Raw genomic sequence first — 23,297 nt, 5'->3', positions numbered from 1 at the left:
GTGTTAAATTTCTTTTTTTTCATGAAATTTTTTTTAATCGACTTAAAACTTTTTTTTCATTAGATATTGTCAAAAAAAAAAGGTAAAACTTAAACAAAATATCCCAATAACATATTCACGATGAATCAAATCCCTTTGCCGAACGCGTTAATTAGGTGTCGTGATGATGATAATTCTAAGAAATAAAGTAATATTAACCCTTTTCACTATAAATTCCATACACATATTATTATACTTTAATAATTATATCATAAAATGATGTCGGTGCATATGCATGGGAGATATACTAGTTATTTATAAATTGTTAAATACTTCTTTGATTAAGCGAGTTGATCTAATAGACCTTGGAATCTATGGGATGGTCCGGGTCCGGTCCGGTCCGGTCCCTCGGAAAACATAAACATTTACACCACCATTCGGTTGGTCCTTTACACCATTGGATTGAAAGATGTAACAAAATTGAAATTACTAAAACGTGAGTATTAACGATTATCCACACGTAATAATCACACCAATAATGGTCTTTGAAATTTAAGTTTAAACCTCTGAACATTCTTTCCATAAACTAGCGAGCTATCAAATATATTGTCAAATTTCAAAGAAAAGTGTAACTTGTAAGCTTCTTATAACTTAGTCGTCAACCAAACCAGTAACTAATGTTGCTTGGCCTTAATCCGAACCCAAAAATCCAAAAGAGGTACGTACAAACCGTTACATCTATAGTTTGGTTCATAGATCATCAAATGATTCCTCTTCTGCTTATCAAGTTTCAGTGTTTATCTCTGTCCCTCAGTCCTCTGTATCCTCGTCTTTCATGTACTTCTCTTGCACGGCAGCAACTGTGAAGACTATCGTTAAAGAAGACAACTCTTTTTGTTGTAAAATATCAAACCAAACTCAGAGCACTTGATAGGAAGAAAAATGGTTAGAATATTTAAAGGTAACTAATAAGAAAAAGGATATCTGTTATATTCCCAATCAGTTTGACGAACTGAGATCTTGCTGTATTCAACCACACTTGCATCAATGCCGGCAAATATGTATCCATTGCTCTTATCAATGAGCTTCACCAGTTCCCCAACACTTTCTTTATCCTGAAAAACCAAAACGCTCAGCATCAAGAAAAGATGCTTCAAGAGAGAGAGAGAGAGTTGCAGAGGAGAGAGAGCAGACCTGAATATCCAAGGTTGTAAAACTAACAAGACCGTAATCTTCAACCACACTACACAGCTCACTCGTTAGTTTCCTGCAACAAGAAGAACATCCAAGTCATGAGATATTGATAGTGCATATTGACTAATCTTCAGCCAGTCTCTATACCAACCTGTACTTGACGGAGCGAGGATCTTGATTAAGATAATTCTGCAAGTATGACAAGTCTTGAACATCGGTATAGAAATCTAAACCGAAAGCTACATTGACACACAAAGAAAGGTAGTTAGTTACTGATTTTATAACTCAAAAAATGGATGTTATGAGGGAGAAAGACAAGATCATTAAATGGTTTTAATACCTAGCTTCCCGTAGTTTCCAATCAGATCGGTCTTAGACAAGACATTGATATGGGGGAGTTCCATATGAAGCATTGTGGATAAAGAGAGAAGCAAAGCGCTTACATAGTTCCCAGGGTCAGTACATAGAACGGAGTCAATTAGTTGCACAGCCGTTAGCTGCAAGAAAGAAAAAGAGAGTTAATCACATGTATGTATAGACTCTTTGGTAACACAACAATAAAGGGGAAAAGGAAACATACTCTAAGGTTCAAGGATTTGGTCAGCTTCGTGAGAACATTCTTGGTACTGTCATGATTGAAGAAGAGTTCCACTTGGCCAGGAAAATCAAACAGAAAATAATGGTCTGCAAAAAAAAAAAAAAACGTTTTCGAAAAGTTTTTCTTATTAGATAAAAGTATACTGGAAGAAAGAGATACTTGAGTTTAGTGTGTGGCAAACCCTTGGAGAGAGGCTTAAGTTTGGCTTCTAGCCAGTCAATGTTCTTCTCCAAGTATTCCATACAGTGTAGCAAACCTGTTTCGGGGTGCAAAAAATTTCGTTAAATTTGGGGACCATTATCAAGAAGAAGGGGAGCAATAATGATTACCTCCATTAGGACCAAGTGAACATTCAGACATAACAACTTCTAACTTAATCAGTTCTTCTATGTTCACAGCACACTCATACCTAAACATCAATGTCAAGAAACAACACTCGCACCATTTTTAACAAGTTTTTGGGGCATAGAAAAAGGATACGGTAATGCATCGTTTGCAGGATCCAGATTAACAACAGCAACCTTCCTGCCAAAACAAAACAAAACAAAACAAAAAGGAGAGAATAGTTTCAGAGAAGTACTCATGAATCTCTCTTACAAAACAAAGACAAGGCAATGAAACTGCACATGAGACTATGAGCTCAAAAGCTAGTTAATTCCAAGATCTATTATTTGACACTCCCATAAACTAAAGTTTGAAGCTTTGTGAGGTCTACAAAGAGCCAGAGACAGAGAAACAACCAATTTCTCTTATTTGACACTCACATAAACTAAAGTTTGGAACTTTGGGAAGTCTACAAAGCCTAGAGAGACAGAGAAACAACCAATATAAACAGAACCAACAGCTACAAAAGAGCAAACTTCTTTTTGGTCCGAAAGAGAAAGAAAGGGGTTTACCTGCCGATAAGAGAGAGGAACTGTGACATGCCATTGCAGTAAGTGGTCTTGCCTGATCCAGGTGGACCTATCACTATTTGTCCAAACACCATATTTAGGTCGCGGAACAGGTCACAAAAGAGTTTACAGAGTAATCTGAGATGGTTGATAGAAAGCAAAATCGTCTTTAGGGTAAACCCGAAATTTGTCAGATTTATCAAAACCCCAATTTTTTGACGACAGACGAAGTCCATTTAAACCGATTCCAACCTCTCGAAGTCTTGCTTTAACCGAACCGGTTAAGAAACCGGTTTACACAAACCGTTGTTTTGTTTCAGAGGTTCTTTGACTCTCTCTCTCTCTCTAGCCGCTTTTGCTAATCCGATTTCTTCCATCTTCTTCGGGACGAGCTTATCGTCTCCCTCCGCCAATGGCTTCTCTTCTCAATCTTTTCAAATCATGTAGACCCTTTACTCCAATTGGACTCCCTTCCCGCCTCAGAATCCAATTCCCCCTCAGACCCGGAAAGCTAACTCAACCCCGTCGCTCTTTCACTCCTCACTCATCATCAAAAAACAATGGAGATTCCACTCCCAGCGCGAAGGACCTTTGGCTGCACAACACGATGAGCAGGAAGAAAGAGCTGTTCAAGCCCAAGGTGGAAGGCCAAGTTGGGATGTACGTCTGCGGCGTCACTGCTTACGATCTCAGCCACATTGGTCACGCTCGCGTCTACGTCACCTTCGATGTTCTCTTCAGGTTAGAGAAAGAAAAGCTTCAAACTTTAATGGAAAGTTTTGATCTTTGATTTTTGATTTTGGGAATTAGGCAGGTACCTTAAGCATCTAGGATATCAAGTCTCTTATGTCCGAAACTTCACTGATGTTGATGATAAGGTGAGAGATAATGATAATCAAGAAACTCGTTCTTACAATACAACTTAAGCTCTCTGGTTACAAGTTTAGAGAGGAATGTTTCAGTGAGAACCTCTTAAAGCTTGAGTTTTCTAAGCTACTGAGTCATGAAAGTTTCATGTTTTTTTAGATAATTGCTAGAGCCAATGAGTTAGGGGAAGATCCAATCAGTTTGAGCAGACGTTTCTGCGAGGAATTTAACCGAGATATGGAACAGCTTCAGTGTTTAGATCCTTCTGTCCAGCCACGCGTCTCTGATCACATACCTCAGATCATAGACCTCATCAACCAGGTTCTTACTTCCTCTGGCTCCTTTTATCTTGTTAGTCATTTTTTTGCTTACATTCTTATGCAATGATCAGATTCTTGATAATGGCTACGCCTACGAAGTTGATGGAGACGTGTACTTCTCAGTCGACAAGTCCCCAACGTACGGAAAATTGTCTGGGAGAAAACTTGAAGATAACCGTGCAGGAGAGAGAGTGGCGGTTGACACAAGGAAGAGACATCCTGCTGATTTTGTTCTCTGGAAAGTAGGCGTTTTAGCTCTTCATTGACTTTCTTTGTTTAAGTTTTTAGAATGTTCTTTTTTTTAATGTTTTTTGGCAGACTGCAAAAGAAGGGGAAGTGTCTTGGGAGAGCCCCTGGGGAAGAGGAAGGCCTGGTTGGCACATTGAATGCAGTGCTATGAGTGCGGCTTATCTAGGCTATAGTTTTGACATACATGGTGGAGGGATGGATCTTGTGTTCCCTCACCATGAAAATGAAATTGCTCAGAGCTGTGCTGCTTGTGATAGCAGTGACATCAGCTATTGGATTCATAATGGTTTTGTTACTGTTGACTCTGAGAAGATGTCTAAATCTTTGGGGAACTTCTTCACTATCAGACAGGTTAAAAAAAACATTTAAAGTTTTGAACTTTTCCTTTCCAAATACAACATTAATGTCTAAACAATCCTTTGACACTTGCAGGTTATAGATCTTTATCATCCTTTAGCTCTGAGACTTTTTCTAATGGGAACTCATTATCGGTCTCCTATCAATTACTCTGACTTCCTCCTCGAGAGTGCTTCTGAACGTGTGTTTTATATTTATCAGGTAATCTCTAGTTACATACTTATTAAGTCTCAGATGCTTAATGTAGATAATGTGGCTATTTAAGTACAATTCTTTGAGGATGCTCACTTGTTTATTGACAGACATTACACGACTGTGAAAGCGTTTTAGGCGAGAAAGATTCAACGTTTGACAATGGTTCAGTTCCTTCAGACACTTTGACAAGCATCAGCACTTTCCGCAGTGAATTCATTGCCTCGATGTCTGATGATCTTCTTACACCTGTAACTCTGGCTGCAATGTCAGAACCATTGAAAACCATCAACGATCTCATTCACACCCGAAAGGTAAAGCATAACTTACTGCAAGAGTATGCTTAATGTTATAGCTTTAAAGCAGTGATGATTTTTGATTTTCAGGGGAAAAAACAACCAAGAAGAGAAGAATCACTTAAGGCTCTAGAGGCATCAGTCAGAGAAGTTCTTACTATTTTGGGGCTTATGCCAACAAGTTACTCTGAGGTACAGCTTCCCATTTTGCTCTTTGCTTTTATGTTCTGTATTGAAATGTTCTGTTCCTTCCTGTTATCAGGTTCTTGAGCAGCTAAAAGAGAAGGCACTAAAGCGAGCTGGATTGAATGAGGAAGATGTGTTGCAGAGAGTGAAGGAGAGGACAGACGCAAGGAAGAATAAAGAATACGAAAGGTCTGATGAAATTAGGAAAGAGTTGGCAAATGTTGGGATTGCTTTGATGGATAGTCCTGAGGGAACAGCTTGGAGACCAGCCATTCCTCTTGCCCTTCAAGAACCTTCAACTACAACTTGAGCGCTTTAAACTATATACTATAATCTCTGTTCTTTTGGTTTTAGTGGGTTGCGTTCTGTGTATTTTTTTGTATCATTTTTGTTGATTTCGTCTTAAGATTATAAAGAGTAACAGTGGATTCTTGTTTTACTATAATTTTTCTTTTGTTGGAATTCAGCGATGGATATGCTCAGTAATCAAAGAAAGTTAATTGTTTATTTTACTAAAATAAATAGATATATATTGGTTATAAATATACATTTGAATTTTGTATTTTTTTTATTTTTTTTGTCTGAGTAAAAAAAAAAAAAAAAATTAAAGACCAACCAATTGCGGGCCGCCACGTGTTAGTGGGGCCCGCAAACAGTCCAAAAACCCACCTAACATCGATCCTTATTTCGGCTTTCTTGTGACCGTTTTTTCCCCTTTTTTTGGCCCCCCAACCTAAAAACCACATTAAAAACCCCTTCCCCCTCCCCGATAATCCTGCTCTAAGTATTTTTCAAAATGCAATAGAGAAGAAGTAAAAGAGCAAAGGCGGTAAGAAAACCCGGCATCAATTTTGGCTTGGAGGAGGGACAGATTCGATGATTTGTTGCCGTGAGAGTCTTCTCCTCTTCCTCCTCTTCTTATTATTATATTGTCTGTTTTTCTGTTATCCACCTCTGGTTCTCTTCTTCTTTGTACGACATCGAGATACGAGCTATTCTTCTTTCCATGGATTCTCTTGTGGATCTACAACAGTTTCTGACACGTCGCTGGATAGCAGCGAGATGCTGCAAGGAATCGGGAAGGAGGGGGTTCATACGAGAGTAATTTCGATCTGGTAATATTGTCTTGTTTTCGGCTTAGCTTATCTGTTAATCGCTCTCTACTGCGGTTTAGATCATCCTTGTTCCGGGGTGGGTGGGTTAGTTATGTGGCTTGGGGGCGAGTGGAGGCGGTGGAGAGTCTCTCCTTCGTGTGGTGGTATTGAATCGCTGGGTTTCAAAGGTTCATATGTTCTCTGATGTTCCTCTCCATCTTGGCTCCTCTCCTCTGTTTTGCCTACTTTTCCACTCAACGGAGAGGTTATATTCTCTGAATCCTTGTTTGCCTTATAGATTGCTCGATTTAGTCTCTTCTCAGTATCGGTACGGCAGTGGCGTTAATGGCGAGTCCGTGAGCAGGACAGGTTTAGCATCCTTGTTGTGAAGAAGTTGGTTGGTGTCACCTCTCCATTTCCAGTCGTGAATGAGTCCTCGTTGCAGCTTTTTATAAGAGTTTGTCCCCTTCCTGGTTTGTTCGTTGATCTCCTAATTCCTTGGTGGCTTCTTCTTGGATGGTTGAAACAGTATAATGAGGTTGAGGTTGAGGTTTTGGTTCAATCGGATGAAGTTGCAGTTTTGTAGGCGGGTTGGTCCCGGGTTTTGGTTCTTAGACCAATGTTTCGGGGTTGGTGTGTGTGGGGTGCTATTCTGGTTCTGGCTTTTCATCGTGGACAGGAGGTTCATGTGATTTCGGTTCTGTTAAGTCTTTTTCGCCACTTGTCCGCTTGGCTGACTGTGGTCTTGTGCTAGGCCTCCAGTTATTTTACGCATTGACTATGCTATCCATGGTTGTTTAAGGATTGTAGGAAGGTCTTATAAGAATTTGTGGTTTTCTAAGTTTTGTTTAAGTCTGGTCTTTGGTGTCCTCATATGGGTTTTACGGTTTTAGTGTCTCTCCTATGGGTTTTTGTTTTCAGGGATATCAACGTATTCCCCGGTTCTTGTATTACAATGTGTACTTCATCCCGTGTTTAATATAATCAATTGACGAAAAAAATGTATTTTAATTCAGTTCGGTTATGTATTGAACTTGAAAACGAAAAGAAAATGGAAGTGGTGTATTGTTTGCCATTTTTTTTTTGTCTTTGGGTTCAAAATCTTGTTTTTGACTAAAAGAAGTAATATTCTATTTTATCTTTTGTAAGCAAGAGATTTGAACTTTGGAGTATGCATGTGGTGGAGTCTCACGAGGGTTTCACTAAATATAGGTTTGAGGTGAGTAATGATGAAACAAGAGAATCATGTGGAAACTCGGGGTCCCTCATTTCAATGTTGATTGTCTGCTCGATATATTTAAAAAATGAAATATTCGTATCAGTCTAAAAATGTTAATAATTATCATGGAACTTATGCAATGGTTGCTGCGACAGATGTGAGAAGATAGAGATTAACAGATGGATAAACAATAAAGAAAGATACAGAGATTTAACGTGGTTCACCCCTAACGGTTACATCTACGGGCAAAGAGAGATTTTATTGATGGTACAGGCAAAGAAAAATTTTATTGATGGAGGAATTACATAGATCTATCCACAAGAAAATCAGATCTAGTTTCTCTACAGTTGCTAACTAGGTTTAGAGGAGACACAAAATATATATAGTGTCCCAGAAAACCCTAGCACTAGTGGACCTCGAAAAACTAAGGTCCAACCGATTCAAGGCATTATTCAACATTGGTGATAATAATATTAAATGAGTGTGTTGATTCTTGAAAGCTCTATCTTTTTGTTCTAACCTTATATGCAAAGGTTATTATTCTATGTCTAAAGTCGAAAGGCCAAGTCATGGTAGTGCTCACTCCTAAGTCCTAATCCACAGCAAATCTACAAAATATATTCTCGTAGTTGAGTGGTACTGCTGGTGAAAAATCTCATAGATGAAATGAAATTAAAGTTATGTGTTTGTTATAAGTGATGGTTTTTCATGTCGATCAAACGAGAGCCGTTTAAGTGAGCTATGTAACTTAAACAAAGTTTTATTTTAATTGGCAAAGTGAACTAAAAATGCAAGTATGAAACCGCATGTAGCTCGAAGTAGAAATACGTGCAAAAACATGCATAGAGATCTGTGCAAACACATTGTTAAATTTTTATAGCTCGAAGTAGAAACCTTGTATAGAGGTAGAGTCTAAAGGCAACACTGACTCAATATGATTGTGTTTTTTGAAAAAGAAGAAAAACAATTATGATCAGTTTTCAACCGTTGAAAAGTAGGTTATTCATATATCACATAAATGTTTTAAATTAAAAAAAAAACTATTTATACTTGGTGTACTTTTGTATGAAATGTTGACCGTTGGTTTAAAACCATCATTATAAAAAGCAAGTTTAAAATATGAAAAGAAAAAGATGAAACTTTATTTGGCACAGTAATTATTGAATATTCTCTAAAATCTTTAGGTAAACTATGTGTTGATCACTATCTTATGAATTTATGATGTGTGTAATCTATTATTGTTGATTAGGGACTAACTAAATTAAAACTCTTATTGAATCTTTTATACTCTCTCCATTTCATTTTACTTGTCGTTCTAGACTTCGAGACACACATTAATAAAACATTTAAGTTTATCTATTTACCAGATTAAAAACATCATTACCAATACACCTAATCAGATTTCAACTAATAGAAAAATAGATTAGAATAAAAAATCAATAAATTTTGCATTGAAATCATAAAACGACACTAATTTTAAAACAAAAATTTTGCTCTAAGACGACATTTAATTCGAAAGAGAGAGAGTAACAGTTATTTTGGGATTTTCACATAGAAAAATATGACTGAAAGATACACAAGACATGATAAGTCAAGACATTTTCAGCTCTTGATTTATGAACCTAAAACTGTGGATTTTAAGACTTTAGGCGAACTGAAATGTACAATTACAGAATTGTTAAGTTCAAAAAAAAAATTACAGAAATGTTTTCTCACTTTTGAAATAGATTTTTTAAACTGAGAAAATTTATGAAATGGACAAGAATCAATAAAAGTTGAAGGCTGGGTCTTTGAGTGCTCTGCGAGGAACAACTTACAGAGACAAGACAAGTGAGAGACAGAACTTTGGCGCTATCTCTTATGAATAATGCAACATTACACAATCTGCCAAAATAATTTTTAAAATTTTATTTTGTGTTCCAAGTTTTTATTTATCTTAGTATTTCATTTATTCAAAGAAATTGAGGATCTTAGAACACCAAACATGTTACATTATATTGTTTTAGGTACTATAAAATGCTTTAACATCTGTTGTTTTGATCTTTAAATGTTTCAAAAACATTATTTCATCTGCCGGCCCCATTGTTGTGACGCTATCTAAACTATAGTTATTGACTAAATCAGGTAACAAGTGAGATTAAAAATAAATTATGTCCAATCAATACCTTTTTCATGTTGTCTTTCTCGCTTTTAACATTTTTTTCATTTTATGTATTAAATAATTTTATTTATTTTATGAAAAATCAGAAACCTATTACAAAAAACAGCAAAAAACTTCACTGAAATAAAAATATATATTTTATTCATATATCGTTCAAACAAACTATTTCACTATAACAAGTTAACAACTAGACTTACAAATCTCAAAATACGAGTTTTGGGACTTTGACTATGTAGGTCTTGATTGGAGACACATGCAACATAAAAAGTGCAATATGCCGATCATAGAATTAACAAAATCATTAAGCAAAAGAAAATATTTATCATTTCGTAGTTTGTATTGTCATTAGAATTGCATATATATATATATCTTAGTATTACTTCATGTTATTCAGAATTATGTTTTTTTTTTTTGGTAAACATGTTAAGATTGCATTACTATTTTAAAGTTTGTGACAGAAGTTACAGAGAATCACTAGTAGCAGAACACAAACACCAAAAGGAAACTATAACACAACAACAAATACAGTAAGGAAAACGCGAGATATGAGCTGAACCTAGAAGTAGAAGAGAGAACACACGGGAAGAGCTTGAAAGGGTTGCCAAGAGCGAGCAGCACGCAAGATCGAACTCCAAAGGAAGGCGCCAGTTAAAACATGAGTCACGAGCCGGTATAGTTGGCTTCCTCAGGCACTCGCCTCCAAAAAAATGGCCTTACCACAAAGGTCCTACCACCTGCAACTGCACAGATACCAACTAGAGCTTGGAATTCAGAGTAGACGACAATGGGGCTGTACCGAAACGGCGGAACCGACGAACCAGAGCCTGTCGAAGCACCGGTTACCAAGCACCGCAAAACAGCCACCTCTACTCCTCCTTCCTGAAACTCACAGGCACCTGAGAACTCTAAAAACCCCACAGACCCCCACTGGAACCACTAACACCCCAACTTCGAGCGCAAAACCACTCTTATTTGGATAGACCACTGGCTGATAACCCGCCACCACCACCAGACTATGTACGAAAAAAGGACGCTAACACCACAGGGCAAAGGATCCGCGGAACCACACCCTATCTGCAGAGGTGCTAGCAACACTCGCCCTCACCGGGACTGTAGTCCAAGGTCGACTACAACATACCTAAGCCAACAATAACCCGCACGAGCGACTGACCCTGAGAACCAGAGTCTGACCTTTATCCGCAAAGAGAAGCTCAAACAACCCGCTTCACCAAATCGCCACTTCTGATTTAGCCAAGAAGAAGAGCTCAGCCCTATCTCACGAGCTTGACAGAGACACCTTCTAGCCACAAGGAGCACTACACAAACCTGCAAGGAGAGCTGCCAGCAGAGAATCACCACCACGGTCTGAGAACTTGCCTGAGATTCAAAATCAACTCCTGATACAATAAACTCTCACTGGTAATGAGAAGAAGATAGATCTGAAGAGAAATCTCAAAAACGAGAACCCCCAAACCGAGAACGAGGGCACTTGTCATCAACAACCGCAAACTGACGCCAGAAGAAACGACTGAGTCCTGGAGCACCACCACCGGAGCAAAATCGACCACCATTGAAAGCAGATCTGGCCAGATCTAAGCGATGTCTCGAAGGAAACCCACGGAAGAGCCACCAAGCTCCACTCTCCCAGTCGCGCCTCACCACCGCTCCAGAATCTTCACCACCGGGCATCGACGCCGGAGAGGAGTGAGAGAGACCACAACGGAAAGTATATCGACGAAGCTAAGAAGAGGGAGAAAGAGACGAGACAGGGAAGGAGAAAGAAAGGATAGAGAAGGGAGAGAGACAGCCGGCGACGGAAGCAGCGAATCCGCCGGAGCCGCCACCGGCTGAAGACGGCGCAAGCTGAAGCTGATTAGGGTTAAAGGTTCACGGGGTTAGAGAGGGAAGAGAGAGAAGAGAGACTTCAAACTATCGTGTCCAAAAAGAATTATGTTATTTAGAAAATAAGATTATTTAATTTAATATATTCAACAATACAAGCAGGTCATTCAAAAAGAAATTAAACTTCTAATATCTGGGTGTGACCGTGTGAGTAAAGATCATACATGACTCATATCATATGTTACTTAGAACATCTCCAAGAGCAACCTTAAAATCTCAAATATAAGGTTTTATCTACTCCAAGAGCAACCTCAAAACCTCAAATTATAAGGTTTTGTACAGTAAAACCTTATATTTGAGGTTTCACTGTACAAAACCTTATATTTGGGGTTTCATATTTATTTGGTCCTTATACTTTTCTGTCTTTTAAAAATCTTCATAACTTTCTTGTTTATCATTTTAGTCCATACAATTTAATATTTTTTATATATTCTTATAAATTTAACTTTTACATATAAATTTCAATAAATATATAAATGATTAAATAAAAACAAAGCATAATATTTTAATAATATTAAACAAATATTCTACAAGACAATATTACATCAAACAAGTTAATACAAAAACTAAAAATGCATAAAATAAAATTACATAAGCAATATTACAATTATACTAATATTCCGGTAAACCTGATCCCAAACCTTCAATATCACTAAAAAGTTGTCCATAAAAAGTTGGTGCATTGGGAGACTGTTGTTGTCCTCGAGTTCTTTTCCTTATAATTCTTTCTTGTTCAGATCGAATAAACTCACGAGTAGTATGATCACTGATAGATTCTAGGTTTGTTAACAACATTTTATTCTCTTCATGCATTTCTTTAAGGGCTAGTTTTTTTGCTTGGTTTTGCATATGTAGCTGAGTTAATTCAAAATTCTTCTCCCTAGCTGATGCATTTTCTTTTAAAAAACCAATGACTTGTTCATTTGATGAAACCAAAGTGTCAACTGAAGAATTGTTACCTTCTGAGATTTTCTTTTGAGTTTTGCTTTCTTTGATCCAATGGGACGCTGTGATGAATTTGATCCACCATCATCACTACTTAAGTTGATTGAAAATGAAGACAATCCCGGAGATTGTGATGTTGGAGAACCAGCAACATTGCTTTCTTGAGTGTTTGGACTACCAAAATTAACATTGTCGGTAAACTTTGGGATATCCTTCATCAAAACCCACACATGGTCAAATATAATATGGGTTATTATCTAGCTAATGGGATTTATCCGAAGTGGTCAACTATTGTTCAAACTATAAGTGATCCTCAAGGTCCAAAGAAAAGATTGTTTGCAGCAAGACAAGAGGCATGTCGAAAAGATGTTGAACGCGCCTTTGGTGTTCTGCAATCCAAATTTGCCATCATAAAAGGACCATGTCGTTTTTGGAAGAAAGAAGTACTGCATGATATAATGACAGAATGCATTATAATGCATAACATGATAATTGAAGACGAACGGGACATCAACGCACCGATTAGAGATGCAAGAGCGGCGCCAGTGGTACAAGTTGAAATGGCAGTAAGCGAAAATGCCCGGTTTCAACAATTTTTAGCTCGTAATCTACAAATAAAAAATAAAGAAGCTCATCTCTCGCTTCGAAATGCATTAATTGATCATATATGGGAGCATTATGGGAATAATAATAATAATAATGAATAATGTATTTTTAAGTTTTTTATTTATATGTAATATGCTATTAAAATGTAATAGTTTATTAATAAATGTTGTTTAAAATATTTTTGTTGTATGATTTTAGATTATATAAAAGTTTTATGCTTTTATTTGAGGTTTGTATAATGCAAGGACTGTTATGTAAAAATTAGAAATTTTTAAGGTTTTTTTTTAAGTTTACTCTTGGAGAAGGTCACCCTTAAACCTCAAATATAAGGTTCAGTAAACCTCAAATATAAGGTTGCTCTTGGAGATGCTCTTAGAACCTCAATTAGCTACTAGATCTCGATCCGCGCAACCGCTCGGGTTTTTGTTTTCGTTTATTTTTATATAAACATTTTGTTTTCAATTCTAAATTAGTATATATTATAATATATACGTGTCTATCAATTTTTAAAACAAAATAAGTTTACAGTATATTTTTTCCATTGTAGATTGTTTCAAACATTCACATGTATTTGTATCTTCTTATATATATATATTTTCAGATTATTATTTTATTATTAAAATCGTAACTATATATATAAAGATTAGTAAAATATTATTTTATTGTCATATTCTAAGATATTGTAACATTTCACAAATTTAGAAAAAATTTTAAAAATTAAACTTTTTCCTTCATAAATTTATATTATCGAGTAAATAATTAAACATTTAGTTTTTGTTTAATGTTTAAAATAAACTATATAGCTTTTTTTTAGCAATGAAAATAAACTATATAGTTTAAAATTTGTTTTCATTGGTTTAAGTTAGTAAAGATTAATCATTGTTAGATAATATGATTTTTGTTATTTAAAAAAAAATCTTTATAATTTTAAAAGGGAGAAATTTCATGTTTACCATTTTCATGGTACCACTTTTCATCTTTACCACCACTAAAGAGACATTTTTAAAAATACATTCTTCACTAAGTGGCAAAATACTCTTATACATTTGTTTTCTATATATATAATAAATCATTATTTAAATAAACAAATATAATAATAATAATTTTTTATGTTTTCGAATTATAATTTTTCAAATTCGAACTTTTTTATAATTTTTTTTTTGAATTTATTTTTTAGAAATTTGGTTTTTATATTATTTTTTTTTCAAAATTTCTTTTTGAAAATCGAAAATTATGGTTGAAACTATTTTTTTAAAAAATTATATTTTTAATTATTTATTTATACATTTATTAGAATCATACATTTCATATATATTCTAAAAATTTTACCTCATCTTTCAACTCTAAACTCTAAGTCTAAATTAGTTAATCCTAGGGGTATAAGTGTCTTTTACTCTTCATTAAAAGTGAGGGTAAAAGTGATTAGTATAGACATGAAAAGTGGTACTATGAATGTGGTATTTGTGGCAATTTCCCTTTTAAAAGTTAACATCGACAAATATTTAAATAATTAACATATGAAGGTATAATATTACAACATTAAATTATATCTATTTAATTTATACTATCTATAAATCCAATGGATTTTCTATTGTTTAAATCTAATTATTGATAGCCCAATAAAAATTTATGGTAGGCTCAAAATTTAAATGATAAGATTAGAGATTAAATGTAACATGACTTTCTATAAATATGTCTATTAGGTCCATTTTTTAAAAAATCACACATGAATCAAGATAGTAATTTTATATCAAGTTATTCACATTCCTATATCTGGTGTACCTATTTAACATACGTTACCTTAAAAGTATAGAGGTCTTGCTATGATTTATGAATGCACCAGAGGTGGAAATGATTTTTCATAGTCATTATGTTAAAAGTCTGTAGTTCGAGTGACCGTTAAAACAAAATTACTATTACATACTATGATTTTCAGATTTAAAGAAATTACGAGTTTCGACTCTAAACTTCTTTACATTTTTCTAAAATAAATTTTTTTATTATAAAGGTAATTTTTCTTCGATGTATGATTCCATAAGAGAATTTCTTTATTTTAAAAGAAAATATCAAAAATATTATTTTTTGACTTTATATTTTGAGATGGAAATAACATTTTTTATATTTGTCCCTATAAATATAAGAATTATATTACGGACGTATACAATAGAATAAATCTAAATCTATAATAAAGATTTTCTATTTTAGAAGAAAACGTAGAAATATAAATGGAGGTGACTTAGAGATGATATAAGAAAACGTATCATTCACAAGTATAACCTATGATTAATTAAACATGAACAACGAAAATGAGTTTGGAGATGAAACAAAAACAAGAAACACATATTTACTCAAGAATGCCACGTATGCATGAGAATGTTTGTGACTGGGTACGAATTCCACAGTAAATCTTTGGGGAGATTTGATCAACAAAAAAAAAAACTTTGGGGAGATTTGGTTGTAGAGATAAGAGCAATTTAGGTGAAAAACATAGAAAGATCGCTAAATTAAGAGAATGTCAACGAAGGAAAAGATGAGCATACGTGGCGGGCAGTAACAAATCAAAAAGACGGCAATATTCTGAACGCTTGAAGACTTAACTTTCAGGTCTTATATTCCTAGGATCTTTTTTATGACAGAAGATATCTAGGTGGATTTTGCAAGATAATATAAAATTTTCGTTTAGATTATATGAATTTGCATCGGTAACCAAAATACAATATACGGCGCAGCTGTAACCCAAATCCAACAAAAGATTTGCCAGAGATTTTTTTTTTTATTCTCTTTCTTCATACTCTTACTTCCTCCTCTTACTTCTTCATCTGCTTATTTTTTTTATTCTTCTACTGAATTCCAAAAAACTGACCAAATGTGAGCGGTCTACACATGGTAAATCAATTTAATGTGTAATTGTCTGTTTTTTATCAGAATTCTACAGATTTAAAACGTTCAGAAGTCGAACCAGATGTTATAGAGATTTTGATTCATGGGGTCGTTCGCTTCATCACCACTCGCATGATTCTCCCTAAGTTCGAAGAGTGCTGAGCCATCACAATGATCATTTGTAGCCACACAATTAATTATTTTTGTTATTTAGATATGTAAATATAATATTCGTCGGTCAAAAGTTTTGTTGCCCCAACTACAATATATATTAGCCGTGTATGTGATTGCTATAACAAGACCATAAAATATTAGCCGGCCAATATTTTATTTGCACCAGGTACAATATATATTAACCGTATACTATTTATCATTAACAATACTTCTAACTAGGATAAGACTAAACTCAATACATTACTATATTCTAAACCCAAACCCTAAACTCTGTACCCTTATTACTATATCCTAAATCTTATACCTGTATTCTCAACTTTACCACCTCCGCCCTAATGTAAGTGTAAACAAGGTATGTAGAAAAATAAATTCGTATACAGTTTACTATCGATTTAACCGGCTAACATCTCTGTTCACCTAAAACGATAAAGTTTAAAATATCTACTTAGCCGGATACTTTCTGAGTGAACCGAGTGTTGTAACTATTGACCGGCCAATTCGATTGTTTCTATATTACGGATACATAGGTTAGCAAAAAATCCAATGCCCTGAATACTAAACCCTAAACCCAAAATACCAAACCCTAAACCCAATAGGAAGCCCGAAACCCAAACCATAGTCACTAAACCCGAAACCCAATAGTAACCCAAGAACCTAAACCCTAGTCACTAAACCCCAAACCCTAAACCCAAAATACTAAACCCTAAAACCAATAGGAACCCCTGAACCTAAACCCTAATGTCTAATCCGTAAACCCTAAACCCAAAAGACTAAACCCTAAATACAATAGGGATTAGACATTTGGTTTTGGGTTCCCGGGATCCTATTGGGTTTAGGGTTTAGTATTTTGGATTTAGGGTTTAGTATTTTAGATTTATTGTTTACGGTTTAGTTACTCGGATTGGGTTTCGGGGTTCCTATTGGGTTTAGAGTCTAGTATTTTGGGTTTATGGTTTAGGGTTCAGGACATTGGATTTATTGTTTGGGTTAAGCGTTTATTATTAAGGGTTTCAGGTGTAGCATTTTTTGGTGTGGTTATCTAAATCCTTATACCAACACACTTATTCCCAACCCTACCCCTATATCTCCACGTAAGTGTAAACAAATTATCTACAAAACTGATTTCTTATACAGTTATGTATCTTGTTAACCGGATAACTTGTTTGTTCACCCTAAGCGATAATGTATTGAAGTTCATCTTAGCCGGATATTGTTAGAATTACTCGTCGGTAGTAAATATTCACCGGTCATAGAGTTTGACTCCATATTACAGGCACATAACTTTATAAGAATCAAGATCATAACTATGACATATGAAATGAATATACGAGTAATGTTTAGGCAATGTTTTCATTGATCAGGACAAATTCTTAGACAATTAATATTATATATACTTCTTTATAAAATTAGTTATTTGAGATTAAAATCCTATTTTTAATGTCAAATTGTTATAGAGTCAATATAGTATTTACGCGGTTAACGAACAAGAAGATCTTATACGACACGTCAACCGTACAACATATATAACATATATATGAAGTGGAGAAACAGCGGTGAAGAACTTCATCGGAGACGCAGTGGCGGAGGGCTTCGCTGGAGACGCAGGGTGCAAGAGCTTGACCAGGGACACAGAGATCGAGAACTTCGCCGGAGACGCAGCGGCGGAGAGTTACACTGGAGACGCAGCGGCGAAGAGCTTCACCGGAGACGTAGCGGAGGAGAGCTTCACCAAAGAAGCAACAGCCGTCTGCGTTCCATCTTTCTCCCCTATACTGACCGTCACGGTGACTGGTTTCACTGAATAGTAGAACAAAATGGGAGAGAAATCTCAAATCTTAAATTTTTGTTTTTTTTTTAATTCTATCGTAATGCAGTGAAATGAAATGCAACCTGGCAAAAGATACAAAAGAGAATAACGTGAAAGAGTGATAGATCTTTGCGTATCCTAATAGAAAATTTGGTCTACGATTTTAGCGGATAATGAAATGTTTGTGCTGTAGGGGTAACAGAGTAAAAAAACACTTCGAACAGTGACAGTTTTATTCAATGAGTATATCGCTAAATACGTAAAAGTCTTTTGGTATAGCTCATAATTTCTTTGGAGATAAACTAATGAGAAAATTTCAAGAAACTTAAAATAGATAGTGCAGTCACTGTCAACCACTAAGTCAATAAAGACCACTTGTAGTTCACGGTTACTTTTAGACAACGACCACTGTTTTGCATTAAAAGAAGAAAAATCAATAAAACAATTCTAGTACCATCATACTCCACAAACTGATCTAAACTAAAACCTAAGACCTCTCTCTGTTTTAGAACTAGCTCAAGCCGAAAGATGGTGTAGAAGAAGACCAGTTCAATTGATGATAAATACTAAATAGATACTAAGACACATTTATGTGACTATATATTTTTGTAAAATTTATTTTATTTAAGGAAATAAATTAAAAAACCAAAACCCTACCTTCCTTGATCCTCCAACATACACTAGTAACAAAAGAACTCTTAGTTCTTCTTCGACCAGATGCTAAAACTAAACACATGAACCTAAACTAAAACCAGCATACACATAAGAAAGAGACCAATTCACATTTCATATTACATAAATACTCATTTAAAAAAAAAACAGATGTAGTCACTTCTCAAGCTTTGATATTTGGGTAGTACAACTAGTACCCGGCAACATTTGAGATTGCTGGTGGCTAGCTACGGCGGAGGAAGAAGAAGCCGACAACGTAGGAACAGGACGCTTTCGCTTCTTCTTCTCGTAGCTAACACCTCTAGCTTTGCTCTGCGTATCTCTAACTTCCCTTAGGTAAAGTCTAACGGCGCGTGCTCCAAATGGATTAGTCTCAGGTTTGCCTCCGTTCTCTTCAAAAGCAGCTCGAAGACGACCGATGAGAGCGTCAAGACTTCCCCAAGCTTGACGAAGAGGACAAGGACACGGTGCAGGAGGATTAGGATGGCCGTAGAAGTGACAAATGGTCGTGTGGACTTTTGTCTTACCGAACTGGTCCAAGTAACGGAGAAACTCCAGCACGTGAGCTCCGCTGCATCGGGAAAGCGAAAGCGGTGGGCGATGGTTCCTTAAGTACTGTCCGAACGTGTTCCAGTCTCTTCTCTTCTGGTTCTCGTAACGGCTTGAGTTCGCCGATGGAGAGGAGGAAAACGGTGGCTGTGGTGCGGTGGCTCTGGAGGAGGACGAAAGGTTTGCGTTGATGCTGAGGTTTGTGGTACCTAAGTAAGCCGAAGAGCCTTCCATCAGTTGTGGAATCATATCCATTTTTGAACAGATCGGTCGATACTGTATGCTTGCACGGATTTTTCTTGATACTTGATCTTTCTTTGGTCGATGCCGAGAAGCTAAAAGTTTTGTTTGTGCGGTTGGGAGATATAGGGTTACTTTTTAAAGATATATATCATGTGTATTAGTTCTATAGTTTTCAGACCTTTACATTTTTTATCCATTGTTTGTTTTGTCCCTATTTCATATACCGGGTTTGGTATTTCTATGTAGTATTCCAAATTCCGAAATGAATGTCGGAAGAACTAAATAGCTTTTTTGGGACATATACTAAACTGAACGTTCGTGAAAAGGTTTTCAGAATAATTAGTATATATGGATAATAAATAGATACAGAGTTACAGACTCTTTTATATGTATAATTTGTTCTTCTGATCTTGTATCAGACGTTTGGTCGGCTTCTTTGAGGTATAAATATAATTAAGTAACAAAAAGTAATAGTTGTTGTCCTATATATAAATTTAGGGCTTCGCAAAGTTATTTTGTGAGAAGTTTGACTCTGCCTTGTTCTGCTTATAAAACAATTGACTGTAGAAACCAATTGCTGCATGATTTACATTTAAATTCTCTGGATGAACTCTAATCGTTTTTTCCCCTATTTCAGTACCTATTTTAAAAGTTCGTGAAAAGTTGAAGCTATCTTACTATCTTGTGTACGATTCGACGCAAAATTAAAAGCTTATGCGCTGAGGAAAGGATCTTTAGAGAACCGGAATTGTAAAAACACTATTTAGTATTCTAAACACTCTTTGTTACTTTTTTCACTCTTTGTTACTTGGTAGAGTAGAGATAACTATTGTAAACTTTAGCCAAGATGATAATATATAATTTAAGTTTCCGTCGACAGAATATATAGTATGTATACTTGGCTTCATTATTGATGAAGACTTGTGAGCTTGGATGTCTCGTTATGATATTACTTTTCTCTCCTCTTTTCGGTTTTTTTCTCAATGAAATAATTTTCTATCGCTAGAAAAAATCAAAAAAGGAGTTGGCATTTAGGTGTGAACAAAGGCAACCAAAAGTTTGAAAAGGATAGAAATATATTTTAATGATCTGTTTCTACATCTACTGTAGAAATGATTGACAGTTCATTGTTATTTTACCAAAATAGCCCTAACTTCTCTTTTCGGCACATATGATAGAGCTTTCCATCGGACTATTGTAAACGAAAAAACAACTATCGTAAACAAAACACAATTATTCGAGAAAAATTAGATCATATAACCATAAAATAATATTGGCAAATTAACCTATGATATACTGCATATCATCGAAAATTAGATAAAAATACCTTTTTATATTACTCCATACTTTAAACTGCAAAATTTCTTAGAAATACATCGATGTTCATAGCCGCAAATAACTGAACCAATGTGAAACTTAAGGAAAAGAAAAGAAAACTGAAACATCAGATATGATGTACAGCGGCATATAAAAAGGCAATTAATTGGTACGAAATAGGAAAATTGATACATAATGCGATTTGCGAGGCGGTGTTGCGACGAAGATTAGCGGCAACATTGATGTTGGTGTTAATGAAACTAGAACTTGAGGTGAAACATGTACGTTCGATAATTTAATAAGTGAAAGTGAAAATGAGATTCAGAACCAGAGAAGATGATCAATGTTATTTATGTAGTATATTCTGTTATATATTGCTTCTTTGTAACAAATAGAATAGAAATCATATTTCATAGTAATAGTGACAGTTATATACAATTGATATGAAATGTTCGGTTTAGAGTTTGATCTTTAGATCTAGTTCAAACAATTTTTCTCTCATAGTTCTTTTATGTTTTTTTTTACCAACAACTAGTATGTAATAACTATTCTCGTACATAATAATTTTAGAAGATGATGCAGTGCGAGATACGCGAGAAGATCAAATCTAGGATCGACAACAAATCAGCCATTACACTAATTAAAAATCCGGTTTTCCATAAAAAGAGTAAACACATACACTACAAGAAAACATAAGTTTAACGACGGCGGTATTCCTCGTGATTTCATCGTAAAATAGGGTTTACGAGGAATTAGCGAGGAAACACGTTTCGTCGTTACTCGTTCGTCGTAACGCATATTTCCTCGCCAATTCGTCGTAACTTAGCGAGGAAAACGTTTCGTCGTAAAGACGAAGTACCATATTTCGTCGTAAAGACGAAGTACCATATTTCGTCGTAAAGACAACGTAAATATTCCACGTAAGAATGTCGCTATATTTCCTCGTAAATACCTCGAAAATAGTTCCTCGTAAACTACACGTATTTATCTTGAAAGTATTTCCTCGTAAAGTAAACATAATTACCTCGAAAATAATACCTCGTAAAGTACTCGTTCAATCTTCCTCGTCATTTTCTCGTACACTTCCACGCAAATAAGTCGTAAATTAGCTACGAATTCACTTCGTTTTATTATTTTACAAAATTTAAAAATATAATTAAAAAAATAATTAAAATTATTTAATTTATTAATAAAATTAAAATTTTAAAACAAAATCAATACGAAAATATTTTATATATAAATAAGTTTTGAATTTATAAATACAACAACCGGAAAAAAACTAAGAGTCGTTCATCGCCCGGTAGAATTCATCACTCCTCCTCTCTACATCCGCCTCGGCATGTGTGTCGGATGATGACTCGCCTGGAATGGGATTTTTTCGTCGCATGTTCCTCAACAAGGACTCCCATTCCGGATTTGTGGCCGCTATAACGTCCAAGAAGCCCTCGACTCTACCCACACGAGCTGTGAACGCAGATCGCGTCGAGTCCAACTCGTTACACAGCTGAGCGGACTCTCTACGCAGCTGAGTGACTTCATCTTCCCGTGTCTGACCATAAGACGATGTCGCTCTCGGAACATCGTTGACGGAACCAATCCCCAACGTACGTCCCTTTTTCTTAGGGACAACCTTAAAAACAAAAAATAAATATTGTCAGTAAAAATTTAAAGTTAAATTAAATGAATAATAAAAAAAATTAAAAATTTTATAAATTTACCTCCTCATAAATCTTATCCACTTCAAGTGTGGATAAGGTGACAGATAATCCGTCGGTGGCCAGCTGGGTCTGGCGGTCGTCAACCTGAGCAACCAAGTCGTTGAAGATTTGCTCGGACTTGCCATCTAGAAATTGGCCCGCCTTATTCTTGTGGGTCCTCTCGTAAAGTTGCATAGAGACGAGAGTTATCCCGTCTCTTTGGCCTAAAAAACATTTAAGAAAGTTAGAATATACATATATATATATTAAAAAATTAATTAAATAAAATATTTAATTACCATTTCCAAACGGACACCGGCGTGGGGTTTTTGGCCCGTAGAGTGAAGCATCGGCCCGTGGCCGTGCTCATCTACCGTGTTACGGGAGGCAGAGCAAGACTGAGTGATTCTAAGGGACTCAGGATCCCGCAAATAACGGATGAGGTCATCCCACACATCCGTGGTGAGCTCAACGGGTTTGCCACGCTCATATCCCTTCACGATCCAGTCACCCTTCCAGTTGGAGATCGTGTCCAACAAGCAAACTTTCGCCTTCGCGTAAAACGCTTTCCTCACCCTCTGATTGACCCCCATGGACCAATGATATTTTTGCTGTAAAAAAAATTAAATTAATAATTAGTTTAAAAAAAAATATAAATATATATATATATATAAATCATGAAAAAAATTAAAGTATATATAATTAATGAATAGTAACTTACAGCGAAAATTTTGAACCACGTCTGGATCGGCTTCTTTTTCCAGTTTGGATGTGCCATGGAGAAGTAACCTTTCATCATGTCGGTTACGTCTGATGCAAGACATCCGTCAACCCCAAACCTGAAAAAAACAAATTTAAAGTATAATTTATTTATTAATGTTATAAAAGAATTTTAAAAGA

The 23,297-nt window shown here is 35.5% G+C and overlaps 3 protein-coding genes across 4 annotated transcripts; 1 reads left to right on the top strand and 2 right to left on the bottom strand.

Moving 5' to 3' along the window:
* Nucleotides 1-574: 574 nt before the first annotated feature.
* On the bottom strand, nt 575-2,914 carry LOC106451382 (GPN-loop GTPase QQT1). The gene is made up of 10 exons (XM_013893309.3): nt 2,668-2,914; nt 2,252-2,296; nt 2,101-2,180; nt 1,953-2,027; nt 1,754-1,857; nt 1,514-1,670; nt 1,325-1,412; nt 1,174-1,246; nt 964-1,094; nt 575-841 (listed from the first exon to the last, which is right to left on the bottom strand). The coding sequence occupies exons 1-10, from the start codon at nt 2,898-2,900 to the stop codon at nt 790-792; spliced, it is 1,038 nt and encodes a 345-aa protein (XP_013748763.2). The 5' UTR covers nt 2,901-2,914; the 3' UTR covers nt 575-789.
* Nucleotides 2,915-2,948: 34 nt separating this feature from the next.
* On the top strand, nt 2,949-5,638 carry LOC125585352 (cysteine--tRNA ligase, chloroplastic/mitochondrial). 2 transcript variants are annotated; one of them, XM_048754275.1, is made up of 9 exons: nt 2,949-3,405; nt 3,479-3,542; nt 3,691-3,852; nt 3,923-4,093; nt 4,170-4,451; nt 4,533-4,658; nt 4,760-4,963; nt 5,036-5,137; nt 5,208-5,638. In XM_048754275.1, exons 1-9 carry the CDS (start codon nt 3,077-3,079, stop codon nt 5,439-5,441), a joined length of 1,674 nt encoding a protein of 557 aa, XP_048610232.1. In that variant the 5' UTR covers nt 2,949-3,076; the 3' UTR covers nt 5,442-5,638. The 2 variants fall into 2 exon arrangements, with proteins under 2 accessions (XP_048610232.1, XP_048610233.1); XM_048754276.1 differs by having other exon boundaries at nt 3,027-3,405; nt 3,475-3,542.
* Nucleotides 5,639-18,556: 12,918 nt separating this feature from the next.
* LOC106454866 (protein LIGHT-DEPENDENT SHORT HYPOCOTYLS 3) lies at nt 18,557-20,053 on the bottom strand. The gene has a single exon (XM_022719324.2). It carries the CDS (start codon nt 19,393-19,395, stop codon nt 18,748-18,750), a length of 648 nt encoding a protein of 215 aa, XP_022575045.2. The 5' UTR covers nt 19,396-20,053; the 3' UTR covers nt 18,557-18,747.
* Between the last annotated feature and the right edge of the window lie 3,244 nt (nt 20,054-23,297).

Source organism: Brassica napus, chromosome C4, assembly GCF_020379485.1.
Source record: "Brassica napus cultivar Da-Ae chromosome C4, Da-Ae, whole genome shotgun sequence".
NCBI lineage: Eukaryota > Viridiplantae > Streptophyta > Magnoliopsida > Brassicales > Brassicaceae > Brassica > Brassica napus.
This window is presented reverse-complemented; position numbering and strand designations above follow the sequence as displayed.

Excerpts from the sequence above, each read along its gene's own strand:
- LOC106454866 (XM_022719324.2), bottom strand. The coding sequence starts at position 19,395 with ATGGATATGATTCCACAACTGATGGAAGGCTCTTCGGCTTACTTAGGT.
- LOC106451382 (XM_013893309.3), bottom strand. The coding sequence starts at position 2,900 with ATGGACTTCGTCTGTCGTCAAAAAATTGGGGTTTTGATAAATCTGACA. Across the intron at positions 2,297-2,667 it reads TTCCTCTCTCTTATCGGCAG|GAAGGTTGCTGTTGTTAATC; the intron begins GTAAACCCCTTT and ends TTGTTTTGGCAG. Across the intron at positions 1,413-1,513 it reads TGGAAACTACGGGAAGCTAG|CTTTCGGTTTAGATTTCTAT; the intron begins GTATTAAAACCA and ends GTGTCAATGTAG.
- LOC125585352 (XM_048754275.1), top strand. The coding sequence starts at position 3,077 with ATGGCTTCTCTTCTCAATCTTTTCAAATCATGTAGACCCTTTACTCCA. Across the intron at positions 3,543-3,690 it reads TCACTGATGTTGATGATAAG|ATAATTGCTAGAGCCAATGA; the intron begins GTGAGAGATAAT and ends ATGTTTTTTTAG. Across the intron at positions 5,138-5,207 it reads TGCCAACAAGTTACTCTGAG|GTTCTTGAGCAGCTAAAAGA; the intron begins GTACAGCTTCCC and ends TCCTGTTATCAG.